This window comes from Sinocyclocheilus grahami, unplaced genomic scaffold (assembly GCF_001515645.1).
Source record: "Sinocyclocheilus grahami isolate Dianchi unplaced genomic scaffold, SAMN03320097.WGS_v1.1 scaffold86.1, whole genome shotgun sequence".
Taxonomy (NCBI): domain Eukaryota; kingdom Metazoa; phylum Chordata; class Actinopteri; order Cypriniformes; family Cyprinidae; genus Sinocyclocheilus; species Sinocyclocheilus grahami.
In genome coordinates this window covers 1,493,610-1,518,389 of record NW_015505265.1, presented here as the reverse complement: position 1 = coordinate 1,518,389, position 24,780 = coordinate 1,493,610, and the positions used below count along the sequence as shown (strand labels likewise).

Genomic DNA, 24,780 nt, shown 5'->3' with positions numbered 1-24,780 from the left:
TGCAACTGTTTGCTAATTAGCTGAAAAAGGCATCAAACCTGTCTTGAATAAGACCAAGAAAGAATCATCCAGCAAAGCCTTTGCCAGAAACAATCTTCTGGTGTCATCTGTTGTCTTCTGAGCTCTCTTACACAGAGATGGCAGAGTCAATGTGACACAATCATCTAAACCTATCTGCAGCGGGTGCTCTGACTGCAGCGCACGAATGCCCCCCTCCATCTCTGCCCAGATCACCTCGCCTAGAGAGCTATTTTTAGCTACAGGCCTAATGGGACTCTTCTCATCTACTTAGCCAGAGAGATGCTGTTAACTGTAGTCTAGTTGCGTAGCCAGCTGACTTCAATAATGAGTAATAAGGCGAGTGTAAAATTGGTTAGTTCACCGCGGCAGTGTGAAGACCGATGAGTGTAAAGACCATCGACTCTACCTGCCCAACTCCCAACTGGACACCGACAAGGCACTTGAGTATTGCTTTTGTCCCCTTTCTTTACTTTTTGTACAGCTTGTTCTCATATACTTGTTTAGACAATTGTACTCACTATGTGCTTTCAAATCTCTACTATTACTACTAACACTTGGAACGCACACACTGTATGTTGGAGGCAGGCCAATCCTAATAATCTACGGCCTGTCCCTATGTCCTCTATTACTTCACTCTCTATTCCATTTGCTCTCTGGAACTGCCAGTCTGCTGTAAACAAAGCATAATTGATTTATTCTGTTGCTACTCATTCCGGTCTCAACCTCATGGCCCTAACTGAGACTTGGATCAAACCCGAAAACACTGCCACCCCTGCAGCCCTCTCCACTAATTTAACTTTTTCCCACACCCCTTGCGCGATTGGGAGGGGTGGAGGTACTGGTCTACTTATCTCAAATGAATGGAAATGTGATCTTCTACCATCTATTACAGGCAACAGTTAATTTGAATCACATGCAATTACTATTACCCACCCTGTTAAAATCCACTTTGTAGTTGTTTATCATCCCCCAGGTCAACTGGATAACTTTTTGGAGGAGTTAGATGTGTTACTACCAAACTTTCCTGAGGACGGTACTCCTCTGGTACTGCTCGGTGACTTCAACATCCACCTAGAAAACCCCCAGGCTGCAGACTTCAAAACTCTGCTCGCCTCATTTGATCTCAAGCGAGTGTCTATTACGGCTACTCACAAATCTGGTAACCAACTGGACCTCATCTACACACGCTATTGCTCCACTGACAACACTTTTGTTACTCCATTACACACCTCAGACCACTTCCTCATCACTTCTAACCTCACACTAACTACTGACATAGCACACACTCCTCCGCAGGTCACCTTTCGGCGTAACCTGCGCTCACTCTCTCCCTCTCGCATATCCTCTATGGTTTCATCCTCTTCCTTCACCCTTTTATTTTTCAGCACTGAATACAAACAGTGCTACTGACACTCTCTGCTCCAGTCTAACATCTTGCTTAGACAACTTTTGCCCCCTTTCATCCAGACCAGCACGTACTACCCCCTCTGCCCCCTGGCTGTCTGATGTTCTCTGTGAACATCGCTCTAGACTCAGGGCTGCAGAGAGGAAATGGCTAAAATAAAAAAACTCAACCGACCTTAGTGTGTATCAGTCACTCCTCTCTTCCTTCTCTGCAAATGTCTCCACTGCTAAAACAACATACTACCACAACAAAATTAACAACTGTTCTGACTCTCGCACACTTTACAAAACTTTCTCTTCTCTGTCTTCCTCCCCCTCCACCTTCTTCAACTCTTACAGCTGATGGCTTTGCAATATTCTTAATAAATAAAAATCCAGCACTTTTAGAAAACTACAGACTGGTATCCCTTCTTCCCTTCATTGCAAAGAAACTTGAGCGAGTTGTGTGTTCAACCAACTCTCTGTGTTCCTTGCACAGTACAACCTCCTGGACAACAACCAATCTGAGATGTCTGAGAGACGTTTCTAGCTGGATAAAGGACCATCACCTTCAACTCAACCTTGCTAAGACAGAACTGCTCGTAGTCTCAGCCAACCCAGCACTTCATCACAACTTCTCTATACAGCTGGGTTCGTCAACTATAACTCCTTCCAGGACAGCCAGGAACCTTGGAGTTGTGATGGATGAGCAGTTAAGCTTCACAGACCATATTGCTACAACGGCCTGGTCCTACAGATTTGCCTTATATAACATTAGGAAGATTAGACTCTTCCTATCAGAGCAAGCTGCACAACTCCTTGTCCAAGCTCTTGTTCTCTCCAGACTGGACTATTGTAATGCTCTCTTGGTGGGCCATCCCGCATGTACTATCAAGCCTCTGCAACTGATCCAGAATGCAGCAGCAAGAGTGAAAAAGCCGAAAAAAGCTCACGTTACACCTCTCTTCATCAGTTTACACTGGCTACCAGTAGCTGCTCGCATCAAATTCAAGGTACTGATGTTTGCCTACAAGACAACAACTGGCGCTGCACCAATATACCTAAACTCGCTAGTTCAAACTTATGCGCCCTCCAGAAGCTTGCGTTCTGCAAGTGAATGACGTCTTGTGGTGCCATCCCAAAGAGGCACAAAATCACTCTCACGGACCTTTTCCTGGACTGTGCCCAGCTGGTGGAATGACCTCCCGATCTCAATTCCAACAGCTGAGTCTTTGGCCATTTTCAAAAAACGTCTATAGACACATCTTTTTCGCCAGCACCTGACGAACTAATACTAGCACTTACCTATTCTATTATATTCTGTTCTATTCTATTCCATTCTATTAAAAAAAACCTAGCTGTGTACTGTGCTAGACTAACTGAGACTTGTCACAGCACTTACTGCACTTACACAGTATACTGTTGCTCTCTCGTTCGTCTAATTGCTTCTGTTGTTCTCCTCATTTGTAAGTAGCTTTGGATAAAAGTGTCTGCTAAATGATTCAATGTAAATGTAGTCTCACTTGGAAGCTTTACAGACTTCAGAACAGACAGCTAACACAAGTAATCGTTCCTGAATCATTAACCCAAACAAAAAATAATGTTCACACTTCAAGTCAGCATTATTTTTAGTATCATTGAGATGCTATTATAGTTTACTAATATTTTTCTATTACATTTTCTTTTTAATTTTAATTAAAGTATTGACATTGAATATGACATTTGTATTAGCTTTATTTTTGTAAATACGTCTATACAGTTTTTGTTCATTTTTATAGTTTTAGTTATTGTAGTTATTTAAAAAGTTTTTATTTCAGTTGTTGTTTATACCATACAGAGAGAGAGAGAGAGAGAGAGAGAGAGAGAGAGAGAGAGAGAGACTTTCCTGGTTGTGAAACATATATATATTAAGCTAACTATCACATTAAATTCATTTTTTATTTAATAAATGTTTGCATAATTCGTGTTGTCCTTTATTAACAAAAAGTCATCACAAAATAATATTGATTTCTGCTGATGTTGTCCAAAACCCCACTTTGCCTGGGGCGTTTCCAAACTTTTGAACTTCTCCAGGTTTTGGATTTCCTACAGGGTTTATTGGTGTTATAATTGTTGGGATTATGATATTAATAATTATCACGAAACCTTTCAGCCTGAGTAAATCTCTCGTCAGTATTTGTGACTTGTTTGTAATTGGAGGAAACGTGTTTATATGCTGCATCGAATATATAATACCTTTATACTTTCTGTGCACTCCTGTGCTGCCCCCATCTGGTCATTTGACATATATCTCTGCACTCTTTCATTGATTCATGATGATATAGTCATAATCCCACTTACTCAGAATGCTGAATCACACACACACACACACACACACACACACACACATTTACGGTTTAAATATTGATCGTGTGCACATTTGCTGCTACCAAGGATCATATATGTTTAGCATTAGGGTTGGGGAATGACTGTCTGGCAACAACAAATCATAAGGTTTGAGTTCATAGAGGAGCTGCAACCCCTTTGCCTGGCCAAAAGGTGTCACTCTTCTCATTTTACAGTGGTTCTAAAGAGCTCTATTATACAGGAAAGCTAACTGTAAGCATTCCAATATGTGCAGCCCTAAAAGTAACAACTTGGACATGGCCAACTTTGCTCATGGCACTTATTTACAAAAACATTTTAGTTAAAGCATCTACCAGAAGAGCTTAAGTGCTAAAACTAACCAGCGGAACATTGACCTCCACATCCAATTCACTGCTTCAAACCACAAGATGTTTTGATAACAAATTATCTGAAAACTTGAGATGGTCCTCACTGCAGATCCAGATCCAGATCCAACTGCTCCCACCTTACATACACCTAAACCTACCCGTCTCCACCCCCTGATCCCTAAACCCACCCATCTCCACCCCTAAACCTACCAATCTCCACCCCCTAGATGTAGATCCAGCCATGCCCCCTGGATCTTGTGTTCTGCAGTGAGGGGCTGCTGGAAAACTTGATCAATAAATTAGTTGATGTTAAAATGTGCTTATGGAAGCCTATTTCTGCCACATAAGAAATTATTTGAAAAAAAATGAGATACTAACTGTAAATAAATAAATAATGTGTATACAGTGTATATCGTAAATAAAATATATAAAAATAAATACATTTTAAAAAGTTGCTGCCTTAAATTTTTAAGTACAATTAATTTAGCTGTATAATTCATTTCAACTTAAATTGCATTAAACTGACTTAAAAACATCAGTTGAATCTTGTAGAACTTATAAAAAAAAAATGTAAAAATTAAAAATTTCTTAACTTTGATTATTTAAAGTAATGTAAAACATGTTGTCGTGACTTAATGATCATACCATTTTTACAGTGTAATTATGAGATACTGAATCATAATTATGAGATAAAAGTCAAAATTATTGCATACAATTATGTCAAAAGTATGACTTAACATCTTATAATTTTGACTTTGAATTTCTGACATTTTAGCCATAATTTTGACTTTGTCTTTTTTTTATCTCATTATGACTTAGTATCTCATATTTCATTTTGATATATCACAACTATGACTTTCTATGTCATAATTTAGATTCACCAAAGCACGACTTTCTTTCTTATGCAGCAGAAATGGGCTTCCGTATTTGTTAACAGAAAAGACCAGGTTGTGTCCAACCCCCTGTAGCCTGACCTTTAGAATTTATTTTCAAAACGTAATCATGATTCGAAAGCAATAAAGACAACAAAGTTCATATTTATGCAAATCACACAGCTCCTCCACTCTTGTAAGTCTTTTATGGGGTTTTGACAAATTGGTTATGACGTGTGTGTAACACTCATATCATGTAGGTGCACTATTAGCCTCTCGTCTCGCTCACGTCTTGTAGAACGCAGCTAATAGACGCACATAAAGGATGCGGCAGGTCTGTGGACAATGGTGGAGGAACATGGCACTGATCTAAATGACAAAGGTTCTGAATGGGGCCGCGATGGCAGCGTCGAAGGTGGAACACAAGGGCCAGGCGTTGCTATGGCAGGACGCAATAGGAGGGGAACACTGGGATGAAACAACAGGCATCTTGAATGGCAGGTGTCTGTTTGAAAAAGAGGTTGAAAATAAAACCACTACTCAGTATAGGTCCATAGTTGTGCTCTTTTAATTTTCCGTACAGGAGGAGTTGATTATAGTTTAGTGTCTGCAATATTTTAATAATATATCAGCAAGAGAAAAGTTAAGTCATTAAAAAGGCTGTGGTTTAATTTTCTTCTTGGCATCACAAAATATCTTGACACAAAATCCATCATCTAGTGTGTGTGAATATGTAATATAAGCTTATATTTCAACTGCGGAAATATTAATCTGTCTTTCAATATTTCTGTCTTTCTTTGCACGGCTGGGGTTTATATTTTATGGTTGTGAAGAGCTGTATATATGTGCACACAGGAAAGATATTGATATACGTGATACTTTCTGTGTATGTGTAAAGAAACAACTCATGGGCCAATAAAACATTTATGTTAAATTATATTACAGTGGATCTAAAAAGTATTTGGACCTTTATGATAGAAATAAAGTTCCACTGTAAGTTTCTTTTGAGTTATAAATTTAACTACACTGTTCAAAATGTTTTTAAAGTTATAAAGAAATTAATATTTTTTTCAGCAAGAGACTGCATTAAATTGATCAATTAACAGTAAAGACTTTTACACTGATAAAAATAAAATCTATTATGAATAAATGCTGTTTTTTTTCTATTCATCAAATAATCTTTATACATAAAATGTATAATGGTTTCCACAAAAAATATATTTTTGACATTGATAATAACTTTTTTACTCACAATTCGTACAGTGTCCCAACTTTTTTGGAATTGGGTTTGTAGTTTTGAGCACCAAATCAGCATATTAGAATGATTTCTGGAGTAATGATGCTGAAAATTCAGCTTCGCATCAGAAGAATGAATTACATTTTTAAATAGATTAAATTAGAATGCAGTTATTTTAAATTATATATTTTGTTACCAAACTCTTTTGAATAGAGGTGCATTTAGGCATTTTAGAGTTGTGTAACTTAGTGGAACATGACCATAATTCTTTGTACTACACCTGCTGTTACTCTGATAGGACACCTGTGTGAACTGAAGGGGAATTGACTTCATACATCCACTAAAAATCCCCTTGGGAGCAGTTATTACAAAAATGAGAAAAGTGAAGTTAGACCCAGTAAAGTTCCAGCATCATTTTGTTTCCAGATGCAATGATGCATGCACAGAATGCAGTAAAATCCAGATATTTTAATGGTGGCTTTAATGCCCAAATACATTTTAGGACCATTGTCTTTATAGTCAACTCTCAGTTCATTGTCCTTTGTCCCAAGTCACAGCCTGGATATTTTTGTCAGTAATGGAACCATACTGGATCCAAATGTAGAATTTTTAAAAATGATTTCCAAATGAGATTGAAGCAGTAGGTCAGGTGTTAGGAAACAGAACAATCACTTGAGTTAATGGCAGTTATGTGGGTGTGTGTGGTTGTGGTTGCCAGCCAGTGGTCTACTCGAGTAAAATGACTTAATCATGTATGTATGTATATATATATATATAGAGAGAGAGAGAGAGAGACACACACACACACACAGATTTAATAATATATATAAACATCAATTTACGAAAATGTAGGAAGCTTTCTGTAACATTAGGATTAGGAGTTGAGGATTGAAAATCAAACATGTTTGTTCAAGGAGGAAATAAACACAGTGGCAGTGAGGTACATTTCCTGGCATAGTACAACCAGAACTGCTGTTGGGTGAAAATCTCTGAGCTCATCCTAGAAATCTGACTCCTCATAAAAACCTGCTACAAATTTGCCATAATAAATGCTGGCTAAGCAAACACGCTTCATTTGAATTCAGGAGTATGCGGTGGACCACAATGCAGTATGTGTTTGTGTGTGTGGTGTTAAATCAAGCCAATGTGAATGAATGAGAGGCAGAAAGCTTTATTTTGTGTAAGGTTGTGTGAAATGGGAAGAAACAGATGTAGGTGTGTGTTGGTGTTTCGCTAATCGAATGCATGGCTGGGACCACTGGAACAAGCATCATTGAGACGTATTAAATCCAAGGCCATGAAAACCGCAGACAGGGTGTAATACACCCTGCTCTGACCAGGCAGGCCTACTAAAGGGGTACTCGATACTTGAATTGGTCTGTGATTTAAAGACTCCCTTTAGTCCGATAAAATCCCAGCACAGCACAGCTCACACAATAAAGCAACTTTTATGGAATAGTTCACCAAAACATAAAAATAAATTCTCACAAGCATCATTTATGACATTTCAAACCTTTTTTAAGGAACATAAAAGGAGATACTTTGTTAAATGTTGAAGCTGCTCCTTTCCTAAAGCAAAAGCATATAGTGTCCACAAAACCATTCCATAGCTTGTGTGAAAAACATACAAAAATTTTAAATCTACATAAATGCCTGTTCACACCAACACAAATGTTTTGCATTGTTATTTTTTTCCTCATAATCATAATTATGAGATTAAAAGTTATAATTATGAATGTTTTGGTCTGATTTTTGCATATGATTCATTTGTTTAGACCAATGCCTAAAAAAAACAGTTGACAAAAGCAGAAAAATTGTCTTGGTTTGAATGGGCTTTTTGGTGAACTCTCAAATTTTACTATGCTAAATAAAACTATGCTAGTTTTTATTATTATTATAAAAATGTTTTTGTTAAAGTCCCCCTGTAGTCAAATATTTTATCCCTTAAAACTTATCTTTGATAATCAAAATGACATATTTAAATGTTTTTTCTTGTGAAAATAATTTTCTCGTGCCTTAAAATAGCTTGAATGCAATGTAATGCACACCCTTGCCTCATTTACTATACGCTGATCTATGAATATGCAAATTAGCCCCGCCTCCACTCGCTCACACCAGCCTCCTGATTCACTGAAATGTAGTAAACGCAAAACAATGGCATACACGGATAATGACTGATAAAACTATGTTTTTACTAGCGGACAACTACAGTGAATACTGTAATATTCGTTAACGTTACTTACTTGATGATGTTGTGTCCTCAAAATGCCTTGAAGACTCGAATACAGCCGTTTGTGATTCTTAATTCGCGCCCGCGAGCATACATACGCGTTTGAAGTGCAGACGCCGATGCGGGAGAGGTGTGTCTGACTCCGGGCTACTTTTACACTGTTGCCGCGGGTTATAATGCAAGTTAGCGGTTCTAAATTTACATTAAACCACGGCCTCATGGGTTTTTTGGTCTAATTTATTTTTGGTTTTGTGCTGGTATTGGTATATTTTGCATGCTTGTGATAGGAATCGATCCCTTGACGTGATTGGTTATTGGTTTGTGACATAGCAAACCTAGGGCTGTTTCAAACCACATTTCTGGGAGTGCCATTGGGAAACTACACTTTTAAGGAGAAAATACTCCGCAATGGTGTTGATTAATGGATTGGCACATGGTTTGTCTAAAAGCATATTAAAAACACCACACAGATAAACAACATAAAAAACTTGATTTTCACTACAGGGGGACTTTAACGAAAATGTTTATGTTGTGTCCCAAATGATGAACTATACACTGATAATATATGTATTTATATATGTATATGCTGCATGAAGTGTCCAACATACTTTTTCAGTTAAATAAGTGCATCATCCTGGTATTTGAAGTGCACTTTTTGTTGCACTTTTACTTGCACTATTTATACTACAAAATAGCATGGAATAGTGTAAAAGTACACAAATTGAGACACACCTTTAGTTTTAGTTCTGATTAACCCAGATCAGTGTTTGTTGTGTTTGTTGTATATAGGACAGCTCTGACATTCTGCAGAATTTCTTCTTTTGTATTCCACGGAAAGAAGAAAGTCATAGTGATTATGGTCACTGTGTCTTTAATAATATGGAGAAGTATAGTGTTCTTTTGTGTTCCGCAGGAAGACAGACCAAATAGGCCAAGTAAAAGATTACAGAATTATCATTTTGTCCAAATGTATTGCTAAACATCAACTATCAGTATCCTAAAAGCAATTCCCACTTAAACAAAAGTACAGTTCCCAGACTCCCACTTCCTGACACTTTGAGTGATTAACAGGAGATATTGTATCATTTCATCCAGGAACGCACAGAATTTTCAGAGACAAGACTTTTTATGGAGTCCCCCAAGGCTATGTACTCGGTTTTATTAGTATAATGCTACAGAGACTCAGACAGCAAGACAAGACCTCTGCTAAAGCGAGCAGTGAAGGGCCTTCAAGTGGAGCACAAGTGCTGATGAAAGAAGGAAAGAGCATGATTGGGCAAGGAGAGAGAGCAAGAAAAAGAAAAAAGCTACTTTCTTACTCTACTAAATAACTCATCTTTATCATACTGCCTCATCAATCTCATGTGGCAGAGATGGAACTGATTGGAAAAATGGCAGATTGGAAAAGCAAAAAGAACAATGAGGAGAAAGAGAAAAAGGGGAGAGGGGCCTATGCAGCATAATTAGCCCGAGCTGCTTGGTTACCTTCCAAACACAGCAAAGGATACTCTGAGCAGGAGAAGAGGCGGGGACAGGGAGAGAGAAAGAGAGAGAGAGAGAGAGAAACAGAGGGAGAGAGATATGAAGGGGATGATTGCATTCCACACACACTTGAAGCTCAGTCTCCCTAGGAGACGCACGATAGCAGCATGACAGTGCAACATCTACACTAGAGCACGACTGTACAATTATATGTGCCACACTGAGAGTGTGTGTGAGCCAGAGAGAAAGAGAAGTAAATTTGTCACTTAGCAGAAAGAGAGAAGTAACAGCAGGAGAAGAGCAAAGTAAAAGATATCAAGAGGAACCAGAAAAAGACTGTGGGAGTGACAGGAGAGATGCGCGTGGGGATGAAGTGGGTTTGTCGGAGGAGGTGAGCCGGTCCACTCATACACACACACACACACATATTTCCAAAAGCTCAGGACTCCCAAGGAAGGAGGAGAGGATGAAGAAACACTCGGCCCGAGTGGCCCCTCTCAGCTCCTATAGCGCCCAGGTGCTCACCTGCCCCATCTCTGAAGGTAAAACACAATGTTTTTGTGGTTTTAATTACATGTAAAGTACAAATTTGTCCCCAGAAATGTGCTAATCTGAGAAAACGTTCTTTTAAAGTTCTTGAGTTAGTGTAGTCTAGTTATAGACTAGTATTATAATTAGCCTAGTAATTATAATTAACTTTTTTATGAAAATGATAGAAGTTTGCTCATTTAGATAGCTAAACTAGTCTGTGTTTTAAAGATGTAAGAAAGATGATGTAAGTAAGTGAAAAATAGAGATATGTACAATAAAGTTTGTAAGTTAGTATGGTGTGAAATGTGTTGAGTGTGTGTGTGTGTGCATCTGATTTATGTGTGTGTGTGTGTGTGTGTGTGTGTGTGTGTGTTCGTTTCCAAAAGTTTGTGTGTTTGCAACCAAGCAGAAAAGGAGCCGTAATCTCACCTCAGCAGTTTATATCACACTGTCGATATTAAATTACATTTTATTTAATGATGATACTGTTTGTTTATTTAAGTACAATTCCGGTTTCATGGTGCTGTTGTATTGTAGTCTTTTAGGGGTAACACTTTACCATTTGTTAACTCTACAAAAATACAATTCATTGTTTATTCATGTTAGTTCACGGTGCATTGACTAATGTTAACATACAGTTTAAATGTTAAAAATGCATTAGTAAATGTTAAACAACATTAACTAAGACTAATACATGTTGTAGAATTATTGTTAGTTCATGCTAACTGATGTAGTTACCTAATGTCAACAACTGAAACATTTCAGTAAAGTGGTACCCCTTCATAAATACCTGTATGTACAAAGGTTTGTTTTCAGTGTTTATTTTCATTATTAATCTATATTTATGCTGTATTTCTGAAAATGACTGTGGTTAAAATGAAGGTTTTTGTATTTAAGATTGTGTTAATCATACTGTTTCTTGCCTGTGTGTTTGTGTTTGGTTAAGTTTTAAAAGAACAGTTCCATCCTCAGGGATACTGTTGAAAATATCTGGTTTTACCACACAAGAGATGTCTGATTACTTTTCACTAGTGTTTTGGTGCTGACTCTGGTTGTAGCAGCAGGTAGCATACAGCACATTTGCATTATGGGATTGTGTGATGTTTCTGATCACAGTTTTTAAAACTTCCTGGTTGTACTGTTATCAGATCTGAAGCTGTAGCTCGATATACATTGATAACTGATGCTTGATTTATATTGATTACATTGATTATCTGATTTAAATTTTGATACATGCGTTGCTCTTCTCAAACAAGCTAATTGCTATAATAAATTGCTGATTTATTTTTATTTGATCTGTTCATAAATACATATGAATGAAAGGTGCTGTCTAATACACTACTTCTACAGGTTCTGATTTTTTAAGTTTTTTTTCTACATCAAGATTTTGTAAATGAACATACTTTCCAGAAGGCCAACAATTCACTAAAAAAGTTTTTTTTATTGGTCTTATGAAGTATTCTAATTTGTTGAGATAGTGAATTGGTGGGTTTTTGTTAAATGTGAGCCAAAATCATCACAATTAAAAGAACCAAAGACTTAAACTACTTCAGTCTGTGTGCATTGAATTTATTTAATACACGAGTTTCACAATTTGAGTTGAATTACTGAAATAAATGAACTTTTCCAAGACATTCTAATTTATTGAGATGGACCTGTATATGTAAGGGAGAGTGTAAATTTTAGGTGCTGTTACCTCAGTTTAAACCTATATCAAAGCCTTTTATTTTCTGAGACTTTCAAGCATAAAAATGATGCAAAACACCATTAAACCATTATAAATGTCATCCATATGAATTTTTTATTTTTTTTTGGACTGACATAAGGTGACAGAATTTGCTTTTTGACATCAAAAAGTACAAATATAACGAGGTCATGGAAACTGATAAAATAATTAAGAAATAATAAGAAAAATAGTTTTAGCAGCATTGCTTGACATATGTCAGCAACCAAACTGCTCATCATAATTCAGTGTATATTACCAATTCCTGTTCCAAATGCCTTCTTGTAAAATGATGCTTATGAATCTCACTGCTGTAAAATAACAATAGCATTTTGTGCAGTGCAGTGAAAATATGTAGGGGCGGTAAACCAGGGATTTACCATTGATGTGACATTTCTGTGCCTCCACATCTTGGACCTGCGGTTCCCTGGTATTGTTGGTTTCTGCAGGTTGTTAAGCTATCCAGCCAATCTGCAGGATATAAAAAGTCTGTCAGTGTGGGTGCACACTGTGGGGGCCCTTTTTCAGTATAAAATATGTCTAAAAAGTTGTCAGGTCGTTTTTTTTTTCACTTTAAAAATGGCATCATGTGAGTTGAGTTGTGGTTTAGCTGCAACTGTGTCAAAAAAATAAAATAAAATCTGAAATTGCTCAGCATCAGACAGGACAAAGGTGCTCATATCTGACGTACTTCTTAGAGTCACAAAATCATAACTTTTTCTTATAACTTTATGTTATAAGGACTGTGCATTTTTACAATGCAAGTTTGAGTTAGACTGCAGTATCTTTATTTTAACTGATTCTGATAGCATTATTATATAGTAAATGCAGTTTATAAATGTATATCTATAGAGAGACTATATGTATTTTAAATGTATTATTTTCTATTCTCACTTTCTCACTATTCTTCTATTCTCAGTTTTACTTTAATTTAATTTTAACTAATTTACTAACACTAATTTCAGTGAAATACAAAAAGGTATAATTGAAGTGGTGAAATTAAAGCAGTGATATAATTGTAAAAATAAAATAAACACTTATATATACTTATATAAATAATGTAGTATAGTCATATATATATATATATATATATATATATATGAATACGTTCCTTCCTATTGAGGGTACCTGTGGCCATGCTCATGTTTGTTTAGTGTGAACATTGGCTTGTAGTATTAGAAGGTCAGGTAGCTTTGTGGATTAGAAGTTATTTAATAAATTGTTGAGGTGAAATTAGATTTATTATATTAATGCAGTTTTGTGGCTTCTCCTGGGCAGTTTCCTTTACTGTCAGCTCTTTAAAAAACATTGAATTTACATACCTTTTTGTTTGAAAGGTGAAAGTCATATGAAGCAACAATCAATAATGCAAAGTGAGGTCAGGGTCTTGTGTTCTGTTCATTGAAGTATCCAAGGACTTTGGTTAGTTCAGGCCTTTCCTAATGCTGTCGATTACACTCTTAAAAATAAAGATGCTTAAACGGCTCTTCACAGCGATGCCATAGAAGAACCATTTTTGGTTCCACAAAGAACCATTCAGTCAAAGGTTCTTTAAAGAACCATCTCTTTCTTACCTTTTTAAAATCTGAAGAACCTTCTTTCGCCCCAAAGAACCTTTTGTTAAACAGAAAGGTTCTTCAGATGTTAAAGGTTCTTTATGGAACCATTTAGACAAAAAGGTTCTTCTATGGCATCGTGAAGCACCTTTATTTTTAAGAGTGTAGAATACTTAGATTTTCAAAAGCCAACAAGACAAACACATGGAAAGTACAAGAACACCATACCATAATTTCCAATATGTCCAGCCTTTATAAAGTTAGAATCAAATCAGACATTAGTGCAATGTTGAATATAAAGAGGTCAATGACTATGATAAATAAAAGTTATTAATGTATATTATTCTTTATGTAACCTTTATGTGTATTAAAACTTTTATACTGTATTTGATGACTCTTAATACTTCTTGAATTACAAGTTCTTGAATGTGTGAGTGTCCAATAATTTTATAATTAATAATATTTTTTTTTTAATCGGGATTTTTTGTTTGCAATATCATCAATTATTATTATTACAACTAAGGGTATGTTTACACAACAATGATGTTCTAAAAACAGAAGAAACACATACCTATAGACTGAACATATGTGCATGACATCACTGTTTTAATGTTTTTGTATTTACAAAAAAAGATGATAATAGTATCGTTTTATGGGGGCTCGTCCGGGATTAAAAAACAAAAAACATCCCAAGACATTAAAAAGTTATGCAGTTTGTGCTAGTGGCAAAATTACCTTGGTTTTATAGTAGTTTGTGATGGAAGCGGTGTGATGCTTAGTGTTGCGCTGTCTGTGGTTTACCTTTTAACATTAGTAATCATGGCCTTGTTTAATTTACATGCACTTTGAAACCTGTTTTTAAAAGTTTGAATTTACAGTTTGCCCCCAAAATGCCTTTGTCATGTAAATGAAAGGCCAAAACGCAAAAAATAAATTCTAATTTTTTGTTCAAAACAGTGTCGTGTAAACGCCCCCTCAACTTGCCTTGTTATAAAAACAACAAATGATATACTTTAAGAGACTTGGCTTGACAAACAATCGAGAGGGTCTGCAGAGGTACTCTCTATGATATAATTTCCTGTTTTACATTTTGCAGGCCTCTGCATGTTGAACCACATGATCTTGGTTTGGTGGACGAACATTTGGTAATATTACAATACAAATCAAAACCAGTTTTGTTCAATTACTTTTTCTGAAACAAATAAATATGCAACATTTTTCTTTTCAAGAATTTAATTCTTTTAACAAGTTTTTTTTCTACATTATGATACCAGGACATCTCACTATATGAAAGGTGCATTCAAGTCATTGTATGTATGAATCACATTTTTGAATTTATTTGTGAACACATTATGTGTACCATTGCCCGAAACACATTAACCATAAAAACTCGAGTAACACAGTCAATTAAACCATTTTTAAACATAATATTTACATTTACATCTTCATAACATAATTTCACCATAAAGTCTAGTTCCCTGTATTTCAGTCAGGGCGAGATCCATGGCTTAATAACAGGATTGTGAGCTTGAGTGAGTGTGTCTGTGTGTGTCTGTGTGTGTGTAGACGTGCTTGCTGACCCAGCACACTATGCTAGTGACCATGGGCCAGCGCATGTCATCTTTTATTCCTGGCCTAGTGTAAATTGATCACTCTGAGTCTACAGCATAACGGATCTTGGCTTTGTGATACTAGCGCTCTTCCCCTCTGTTCAATCTCCCATCCACCAATCCTCTGTCTCTCTATCTATCTATCTATCTATCTATCTATCTATCTATCTATCTATCTATCTATCTATCTATCTTCAGCATACTGAGGTGTGATGTTGTATGTACAGCTTCGATGAAGGAGGTCATGACTGATGACAGACAGAATGTATTCTGATTGGCTGATTTTTTGGTGGGCGCCCTGTGGTGTCCAGTTTCTATGTATATCCCACTATATCTGAATGGTCTCTGTGCTTCTCCATGACCCTGTGGAGCTATTTTTGACAGAGGCTTGTCTGTGCGACGTAGGCAGATTTCAAACGCTGTCCGGCTTTAGTGCTTCACCTGCAGGTAACTGACACTCGCAGCTACTGATCGATACATCCGTACGTACCACAGAGAAACTTGAGGGGCAGCTGCACGAGGAAGTGTTGCTGAATTTCTCATGAATAAAACACATCAACAAAGCACATGATTAGCATTTCTTAACCCTGTCTAAAAATAGTCTGTAATGCTGTGTCCCAGTATTTGACCAAATAAAAGACAGGAACAGAACATTTTTGTTATGCCGCAGGTAAGAACAGAAAGTAAGTACAGCAGAATTCAAGTGTATTTGCATGTCCTGCTGTAAATACACTCTAAAAAATGCTGGGTTAAAAAGGGACAAACCCAGCTATTGGGTTGTTTTGACAAAACAACCCAACCGCTGGGTCAAAACAACCCAATAGCTGGGTTTGTCCCTTTTAAACCCAGCGCTGGGTTATATTTAACCCAGCATTTTTTAGAGTGTACTAGTGCTTGGAAAGCAATTAAGGAACAGCTTTAAAAGATTAGATAAATTATAGTTAGAAACATAGTAAAAACAAATGTTGAAGGAGTACTAGGTTAGAAAGAAAGAAAAGACCATTCACAATTCAGTAGATGAGGTTGGCAGTTGTTTTTGATTTTGAATACACGGTTAGCCTGATGGGAGATTTTCAGACTTGATGTGCAGGTAAGGTTTGTTTTTGCAGATTAATATGATGTAGACTCAAGTGAAGACTCACATTTTAAGTCGATGGTGCTCAAATGAAGGAATTTCCAGGAATTCCTTCAGTTTGTAACTGTTGTTGTGGCAGCCAACAACAGCACAGCTTAACCCTGTGCTCATTTTTATTTTCAGCAATATTACAAAAGTTTCTGTTTAAATAATTCACTTGTTCTTTTTACTCCATTTTAACATGGGTTCCTAAAGAGACCAGGCGTGTGTTTCCCAAAACCATCGTTAGCTGACTATGGTTGTTAATTCCATTGAACTCTATTGGTAACGATGGAACTTGTGACCGATGCTTTTTGGAAACACACCCGCATTCAAAAGGAAGTTAGAATCCATCATGGCAGCACTCATGAAATATTAGTAAATTAAATATTATAAATATTACATTTTAATTTGCTAGCAAAACATAAAGTGTTGCACATTTTATTGGTGCAAAGATGAGTGTGTATTTTGGGTCCCACTTTATATTAAGTGGCCCTAATACCTGTGTACTTACATAGTAACTAGATGTGTACATAGTATGTAACCACAGTGTAAGTACACATTGGTACATAGTATCTACAGCTGTAATGTTTGTGTAACTACACATATGTAACAAACCACTGAATGTTATGTGTAAATACAAATGTGTAACAGGACATTGGTAACAACACTTTTTGGTAATGAAAGTAGAAATGTGTAACAGCACTAACAACACGTTTTGGTAAAGAAAGTGTTACACTTTATATTAAGTAAACAATTCCTATTGATTTACCATGTAATTACTCTGATGTTACACAGCAGTGGCCAGTAAGTTAGGCTTTACATATAAATTGTGGTTGGTGTCCAGAATGTTACACTTTATATTAAGTGGGCAGTTCCTGAGGAGTTACCATGTAAGTACACTGGTATTACAGTGGTGCACCAACTCCACCAACTTGAGATCCAACTCCTTTCTTTTACATATCCCTAAACCTATCCATTTCCACCCCCTGGATCAAATTGTTCCAATTACTCTTATACATTTTGTTGTTACAAAATGCAGTTATATATGTCCTGTTACACATTTGTACTTACACAAACTATTCAGAGGGTTGTTACATGTGTGTAGTTACAGAAATATTACAGCTCTAGATACTATGTACCTATGTGTACTTACACTGTGGTTACATATACGTACACATCTAGTTACTATGTAAGTACACAGGTACTAGGGCCACTTAATATAAAGTGGGACCGTATTTTGTACAACAATTTCAACTGTTTTTTATCACTTAATTAGAAGCAAAACAATTACTAAACTGTGTAATCTGTTATAGAGACTACTGAACAGACATATAGAAGTTTATTTTAAATGCAAAGTATTAAAAAATCGAAATAAAGCTCTGTAAGCACCTGCATTTTTTTATAACACTATAAGTGTGTCCTATCGGGTAATGAAAAGTTCCAAAGTGACCAAATGTCCCCACAAGTATAGTAATTTTTTATCTTATGGGGAAAATTTTTTGGGGGGGGGGTTTCTTTCTTTTTTTTTTTTTTCTGGTCCCCGTGAGCAAAACAGCGTATAAATCATACTAAATTAAGTTTTTTGTTTGTTTGTTTTTTTTTTTTTTTTTCGAAAATCTCTTGATGCAGAAAGTTCTCTGTGAAGGTTAGGGTTAGGGGGTAGAATATACAGTTTATACAAGCTTATAAAATAATACATAATTAAGGTTTTTTGAAAATATAAAATAGCAGAAAGTTTTCTATGAGGGTAGGCTTAGAGTAAAGAGGATAGAAAATACAGTTCGTACTGTATAAAAAAACAAATTATGTCTATTCCCGTGTGTGTTTGCAAAAGAACACAGGTTCAAATCCCTCCTAGAAAAATTACAACAGTGCTTGATGCTCCATCATTAGCCTACATTTTCATAATAATGCATTTTAAAGTGATGTATTTAGCTAACATGCTAACATTTAAATGTGAATACGAACATGTCTTTAGACTAAGTTTTATCATCCTATGAATAGAATATGTACGCTAAACACAGTTGGAGCTGCAGAACTGTGCAGAAGAAGAATAAAAATAAACACGAGGGATTTCATAATCCAATTTTATTACCTGGAATGTAATGAGGCAAGGAAGTATAATGTGTGCTGTAATGGTGCAATACTGATCTGTGTGTTGCAGGAGAGGAGGGCTCAGAATCACATGCAGAGACTCCAGTCAGTGAAACAAGTGGAAATGGCACTGCATACCAGACCTGCGCCAACACAGTGCTCAAGGTGCTGGGGGGTTTGCTGGTAGTGCTGTGTGTCTCCTCGTCCTGGGTGGGCACCACACAGGTGGTCCAGCTCACGTTCAAATCCTTTTCCTGTCCCTTTTTCATCACATGGTTCAGCACCAACTGGAACATTCTCTTCTTCCCCCTCTACTATTCTGGGCATGTGGCCACCACCAGTGAAAAACGGACGCCCATTCAGAAATTCAGGTAAAGTCCGAATGAATGAATCTGGTGGATTATTATGATGTGATGTGAACAGCAGAACATTTTGCAGGAAGTATAGAAGCGAACGTGTGAAAATTAAACATTTACTAATTTGTCTTTAGCTAACACTTTTATCCAATGCAACATACTGGTCACATATTACAGAGAAACTTCCCCCAAAGCAAGAATGGACAGCTCCAGTCCTGGAGGGCAACTGTCATGCAGAGTTATTTTCCTAAATATCAAGTATCAAATATCCCTAAATATCAAGTAATCCAGTCCCACTTTATATTAGGTGGCCTTAACTTTGTACTTACATCAAAAATAAGTACAATGTACTTATTGTGTTGATATTGTATTGCAAAACACTTTTGCTGCTATTGAGGTGGGATACAGGTAAGGTTAGGGACAGGTTTGGTGGTATGGGTAGGTTTAAGGGTGGGTTAAGGTGTAAAGAATGGGTCAACAGCGTAATTATAAATGAAATTGCAGAAATTAATAACAGATGTAATTACATGCAAGTAAAAACATGAATGTAAACAATAAGTGAATTGTATCAAATAATTCATTTAAATAAGTACAGTTAAGGTCATCTAATATAAAGTGGGACCTGCAATCCTGAAGAATTTGGTTAGATTTTTCAGGTTTGATTGGGGAGTTAAACTCTGCTTTAGTGCAAGAGTCAGTAGAAACAGTTCAGTTCAACTCATGAGCAACTCATTTGATACATTTTTTGTTTCCACACACAAATATATTGTGTGTCTATATAAAAGCACCAATGCCATAAGGACCACTTTTCTTATTAATTTGTCTTTTTGGATCCTTTTTTAAAGGAGATTTCAGTCTGTATGTAAAAGAGTGACAAGTGGTAATTCAGTACGAGGATGAGGAACAGTTCCAAATCGATCTCATAAAAAATAATTTTACGAGTTGGCAATTGTGTATGAATTTCGTATGAATTAAATGCTAGCATGACTTGAGGGTGAGTAATTTGTGGGCTAATTTTCATTTTTGGGTGAACTAACCCTTTAAGCCACTGGTAGGCTATAGTGCTGCATTATCAAAGCAAGCAAACAACAAAAACCTTTATTTTTTTCTCATTTCACTGTGTAGGGAATGTAGTCGGTTGTTTGGGGAGGACGGAATGTCTCTGAAGGTGTTTCTGAAGAGAACGGCGCCTTTCTCCATCTTGTGGACGCTTACTAACTACCTGTACCTGTTAGCACTGAGAAAACTAACCGCTACAGACGTCTCAGCGCTCTACTGCTGCCACAAGGCCTTTGTCTTCCTCTTGTCGTGGATTGTCCTCAAGGATCGCTTCATGGGTGTGCGGGTAGGTGGAATATGTATAACCCTAATTATTACTCAACTAGTTGCAGTATTTCATGTCCATTTATTTATTAGGGATTCAAGTACCAAAATCATTTTGCCTCAGCAACCATTTGATTATGTTTGAAGTTGAACTCTGGCAAACAGTTTCTTTGGTACAAATGATATTTGCTTTAAGATTCTTACAGAATCAATACAAATGGATGCCAACAGCCGATCAAAAAGCCTTTTTTTAATTGGAAATTTTGTATACAAGTGAAATTCTGTTCCAAAATGTATGAGAATTGACCATAGCGGGTACTATAATGTTTACATTTATATTTATATCTCAGGAACTTTATGGGATAAACTCTAAATTATTTCCTTATAATCCTCGAGTTTGTGTTGCATTCTCTCTTCATTTTTTTATACTTTTTTTTAAATCTTAGGTCACATTTTAGTTTGGGAACCAATTCTCACTATTAACTATTTACTATGACTTTTGCCTCAAACTTCTAATTTTCTGCTTATTAAAAGTTAGTAAGGTAGTTGTTAGGTTTAGGTATGGGTCGGATTAAGGAATCTATTATATGGTCATGCAGAATAAGACATAAATATGTGCTTTACAAGTATTAAAAAATATGCTAGTAATATGAGAAATATGATATAATAAGCAATTAGTTAATAGTGGGAATTGGTGCCTAAATTAAAGTGCTACCAAAACTTACTTTTTGAACTTGTCATTTAAATCATCTGGAGACACTCAGAACAAAAAGTTATAGGCCTAATTGGTTTGTACTTTAAGTATGTACATTCATTAACTCTGTACACATTGTACAACAGAAAAATGTAAGTATACATGTCGAACTTCATTCATTTGGGGCAACAAGAAGCTTCTCAAAGCTTTGCTGCTGTGATCAGGGAATTTGAAATGGCACATTACAAATTTTGCCAAAATTTTGATTGTTATTCACACATGTCCTTAGACCCCAAAAAATTGCTTGCTGTTGTGCTTTATTTGGTAAGTAGGCTTTTAATTATCAGGATAATGTATAATCAGCTAATCCTTATCACAAAATAAACCCTTTTGGTTTTTAAAAAACTTTCTGGGGTCCTGATCACACTGGCAGGGGGTATTTTGTGACAGTGACTGGCTAACATTATATCATCCTTTACATTTACTCACAGGCCTTAAAATTAATGAATCTAGTTATAGCGAATGTGCTGAGTAGTTATGTAATGAGTTACATAAAAAGCACTACCTGTTGATATATCAAATGATTCATGAAATTGGATCTAAACAGCAGATTGATGGTTATGGAGAAGAAACGAGTGATGCGGCACTCAATTTTCTAACACACAACAATGAGTCAATGAGAATTTGTTCTTGTTCAAGTGTAAAAAACAGCTTTGCTTTGCCAGAAGCTGTTATTATGCATACATCAAAACTTTTGACTTTCATTGCACTTGATGTCTCAGATCTGGATGCATGATTTTTTTAGTATCTGCTTATTACTCCTTGAAAACGTGTTTTTATTTTCAGCTATCCACCTCAAAAATTAAATGATGCACACTGATATTTGCTGTGGTATAAACCTTAATGCTTATTAGACCTTATTGATTCATAATGTCTTTGTAATCTTTCCTCTTAGATTGTGGCTGCCATTATGGCTATCACAGGCATTGTGATGATGGCTTATGCTGATGGTTTTCATGGGGATTCCTTTATGGGTGTGGCCTTAGCAGTCGGCTCCGCCTCCACTTCTGCCCTCTACAAGGTGAGTGCAGCTGAAAATAACAATTCCCAGAAGATCCTTGATGACCATTAAGACTCATTCAGTATTGATATGCTTTTCCTGCAAAACCACTCAGGTGCTGTTTAAGATGTTCCTCGGCAGTGCTAATCTGGGCGAGGCTGCTCATTTCTTCTCCACCATGGGCTTCTTCAATCTCATCTTTATCTCCTGCGTTCCCCTCATCCTGTACTTCACCAGAGTGGAGCATTGGGGTTCCCTCTCCTCTTTGCCCTGGGGTTACCTCTGTGGGGTGGCCGGCCTTTGGCTAGGTAATGTGAAATTATGGAAACCGATTCTTCAGCCCTACTTTAAATGTATGTATTGTATTTAAATAATATATAACATCTACAGTAATCTATTGAAATATATTTGTTTCAAACACTGGTAAACTTAATGCGTGGTAAAATGGTCAAATTAAATATTAGCGATATACTGTACACTACTGTTCAAAATTGTATTGGGTCAGTAAGATTTTTCTTTTAAGTTTAATACTATTATTCAGAAAGGATGCACTGAATTGGTCAAAAGTGGCATGCAAGACATTTATAATGTTTCAGGTTTTTTTATTTAAAATAAATCTGGTTCTTTTGAACTTTCTATTCATCAAAAAATTCTTAAAAACGTGTATCACGGTTGTTTTCAAGAATGATAATAATAATAATAAATGTTTCTTGAGCATCTTAGCATATTAGAATGATTTCTGAAGGATCGTGTGACACTGAAGACTGGAATAATGGCTTTATATGATAATTTTATATGATCATTACATTTTAAAATACATAAATAAAAAATACAATAGTTATTTTAAACTGTAAGGATACATCACAATATTACTATTCTACTGTATCTTTGATCAGATAAATGCAACTTTCTTGAGCACAAGAGATCATTTTTGAACAATGGTCTATAATATGTTACTTGGGTCACACTTTATTTTAAGGTCCAATTCTCATTATTAACAAACCATTAACTATGACAATTGCCTCAATAAACTCTTAATTTGCTGCTTATTACTAGTTAGTAAGGTAGTTGTTAAGTTTAGGTATTGGTTAGGGATGTAGAATATGGTCATGCAGAACATGTGCTTTATAAGTACTAATAATCAGCCAATACATTAATATGCTTATAAACAGCTAGTTAAGAGTGAGAATTGGTCCCTATAACTAAAGTGTTACCATTACTTGTTTAAAAAACAAAAGAAAAATATGTTTTTGGCACTGTAATGTTGCGCCATCTACAGTACTAAATGGCAAATGCTAACCAGCTGTGGAAAAAAAATAAAAAATAAATAAAACCTTTAGTTTGTACACAAGTACTGGTGTTAAATCATGCTGACGGTTTGTTCAGATGTGAGTTAGTGTTGTAGTGGATCAAATACAACCCTTAAGTACGCTTCCAAGAGTGCTTTAAGTGCTTAGTAAGTGAGAGAAATCAGGTTAGAATCATCAGTTTACACCTCGAAGTAGCATTTCTTAGATATCCAATATGTGCTGCATCAGTCTATGTAGAGCATAATATTAACAGATCCACTTATATTTACTGTATATTTGAGCTGAAGTGGAGCTCTGTATCTCTTGGGTGTTTTAAGGATAATATGATATCCATTAACTTTTGTCACTCGTCCAAATTATGTGAAGTTTTCTGTGTATTTGGCGATTTAGAGAGGATTGAATGACAAAAGATGCTACATGGCCAAACCAAAACATAAAGTTCCTGTTTTTGTCTCTCTCTCTCTCTCTCTCTCTCTCTCTCTCTCTCTCTCTCTCTCTCTCTCTCATAGTATTTAACATCCTGGTCAATGTAGGAGTGGTGCTCACGTATCCTATTCTCATATCCATTGGGACGTTACTCAGTGTTCCAGGCAATGCAGGTGTGTGAGTCCACGCTGTACGTCATTAGTACTTGAAAATTACTATTACTATTTGAAATATATATATATTGTGTATGTGTATATATATATGTATATATATATATATATATATATATATATATATACATATACATATGTGTGTGTGTGTGTGTGTGTGTATGTGAGTTTTACCTTTTTCTCTATCATCTATCATCTATCTATCATCTATCTATCTATCTAATTCTCATTAGCATAATTTGGTCTTTTGAGGGTTTGTTGTCATTTTCATCATAATAATCATTTTTATTTTATTTTATTGTATTATATGTATATATATATTTGTATTTATTATATTATTTTGTATATAATAGTTGATGATTCTCATTAAATTTGTATTAGTATAATGCAGTATTTTTAACATATTGCAAGAAAATATTTTCTGTAATATATTTTATAAAAATTATTTTTAATAATGTTTACTATTTAAACATTATTTCCCCCCCCCCCCCTGCATTGGGGTAATGAGGATTTGTGTGCAAAATGTGCTTAACTGACATTAAAATAATGTCACAAGGCAACAAAATAGTAATAAAAATAGGTATAATTCTCTTTTTGCAAAACCAATTTATTATCAGTTTTCCTTCAGATTTATGGGTGAAATAAGTCCCTGACATGTTTATGACAGGCTTTGTGAGAATCGTCCTAAAAGTACAACAGAGCAGATCTCTCAGCCTTCTTCCAGATTTTCAAATAGTTGTATCTCGGCCAAATATCGTCCTATCGTAACAAACCATACATCAATGGAAATCTTGTTTATCCATAAATGTACTCTTATGACTGTTTTTGTGGTCCAGGGTCACATATATATATATATATATATATATATATA

At 35.8% G+C, this 24,780-nt stretch overlaps 1 protein-coding gene across 2 annotated transcripts in view; it reads left to right on the top strand.

Moving 5' to 3' along the window:
• The window catches only part of LOC107586844 (solute carrier family 35 member F4-like), a 33,477-nt gene that overhangs the window by 5,416 nt on the left and 3,281 nt on the right, over positions 1-24,780 (top strand). For both annotated transcript variants that reach the window (XR_001609399.1, XM_016274391.1), the window contains exons 2-6: positions 18,641-18,941; positions 20,052-20,271; positions 21,899-22,024; positions 22,119-22,311; positions 23,823-23,912. Coding sequence is in view for 1 of the 2 variants with exons in the window: in XM_016274391.1 (XP_016129877.1) it covers positions 18,641-18,941; positions 20,052-20,271; positions 21,899-22,024; positions 22,119-22,311; positions 23,823-23,912 (930 nt within the window). In the remaining variant the exon portion in view is untranslated. The remainder of the gene's footprint in view (positions 1-18,640; positions 18,942-20,051; positions 20,272-21,898; positions 22,025-22,118; positions 22,312-23,822; positions 23,913-24,780) is intronic.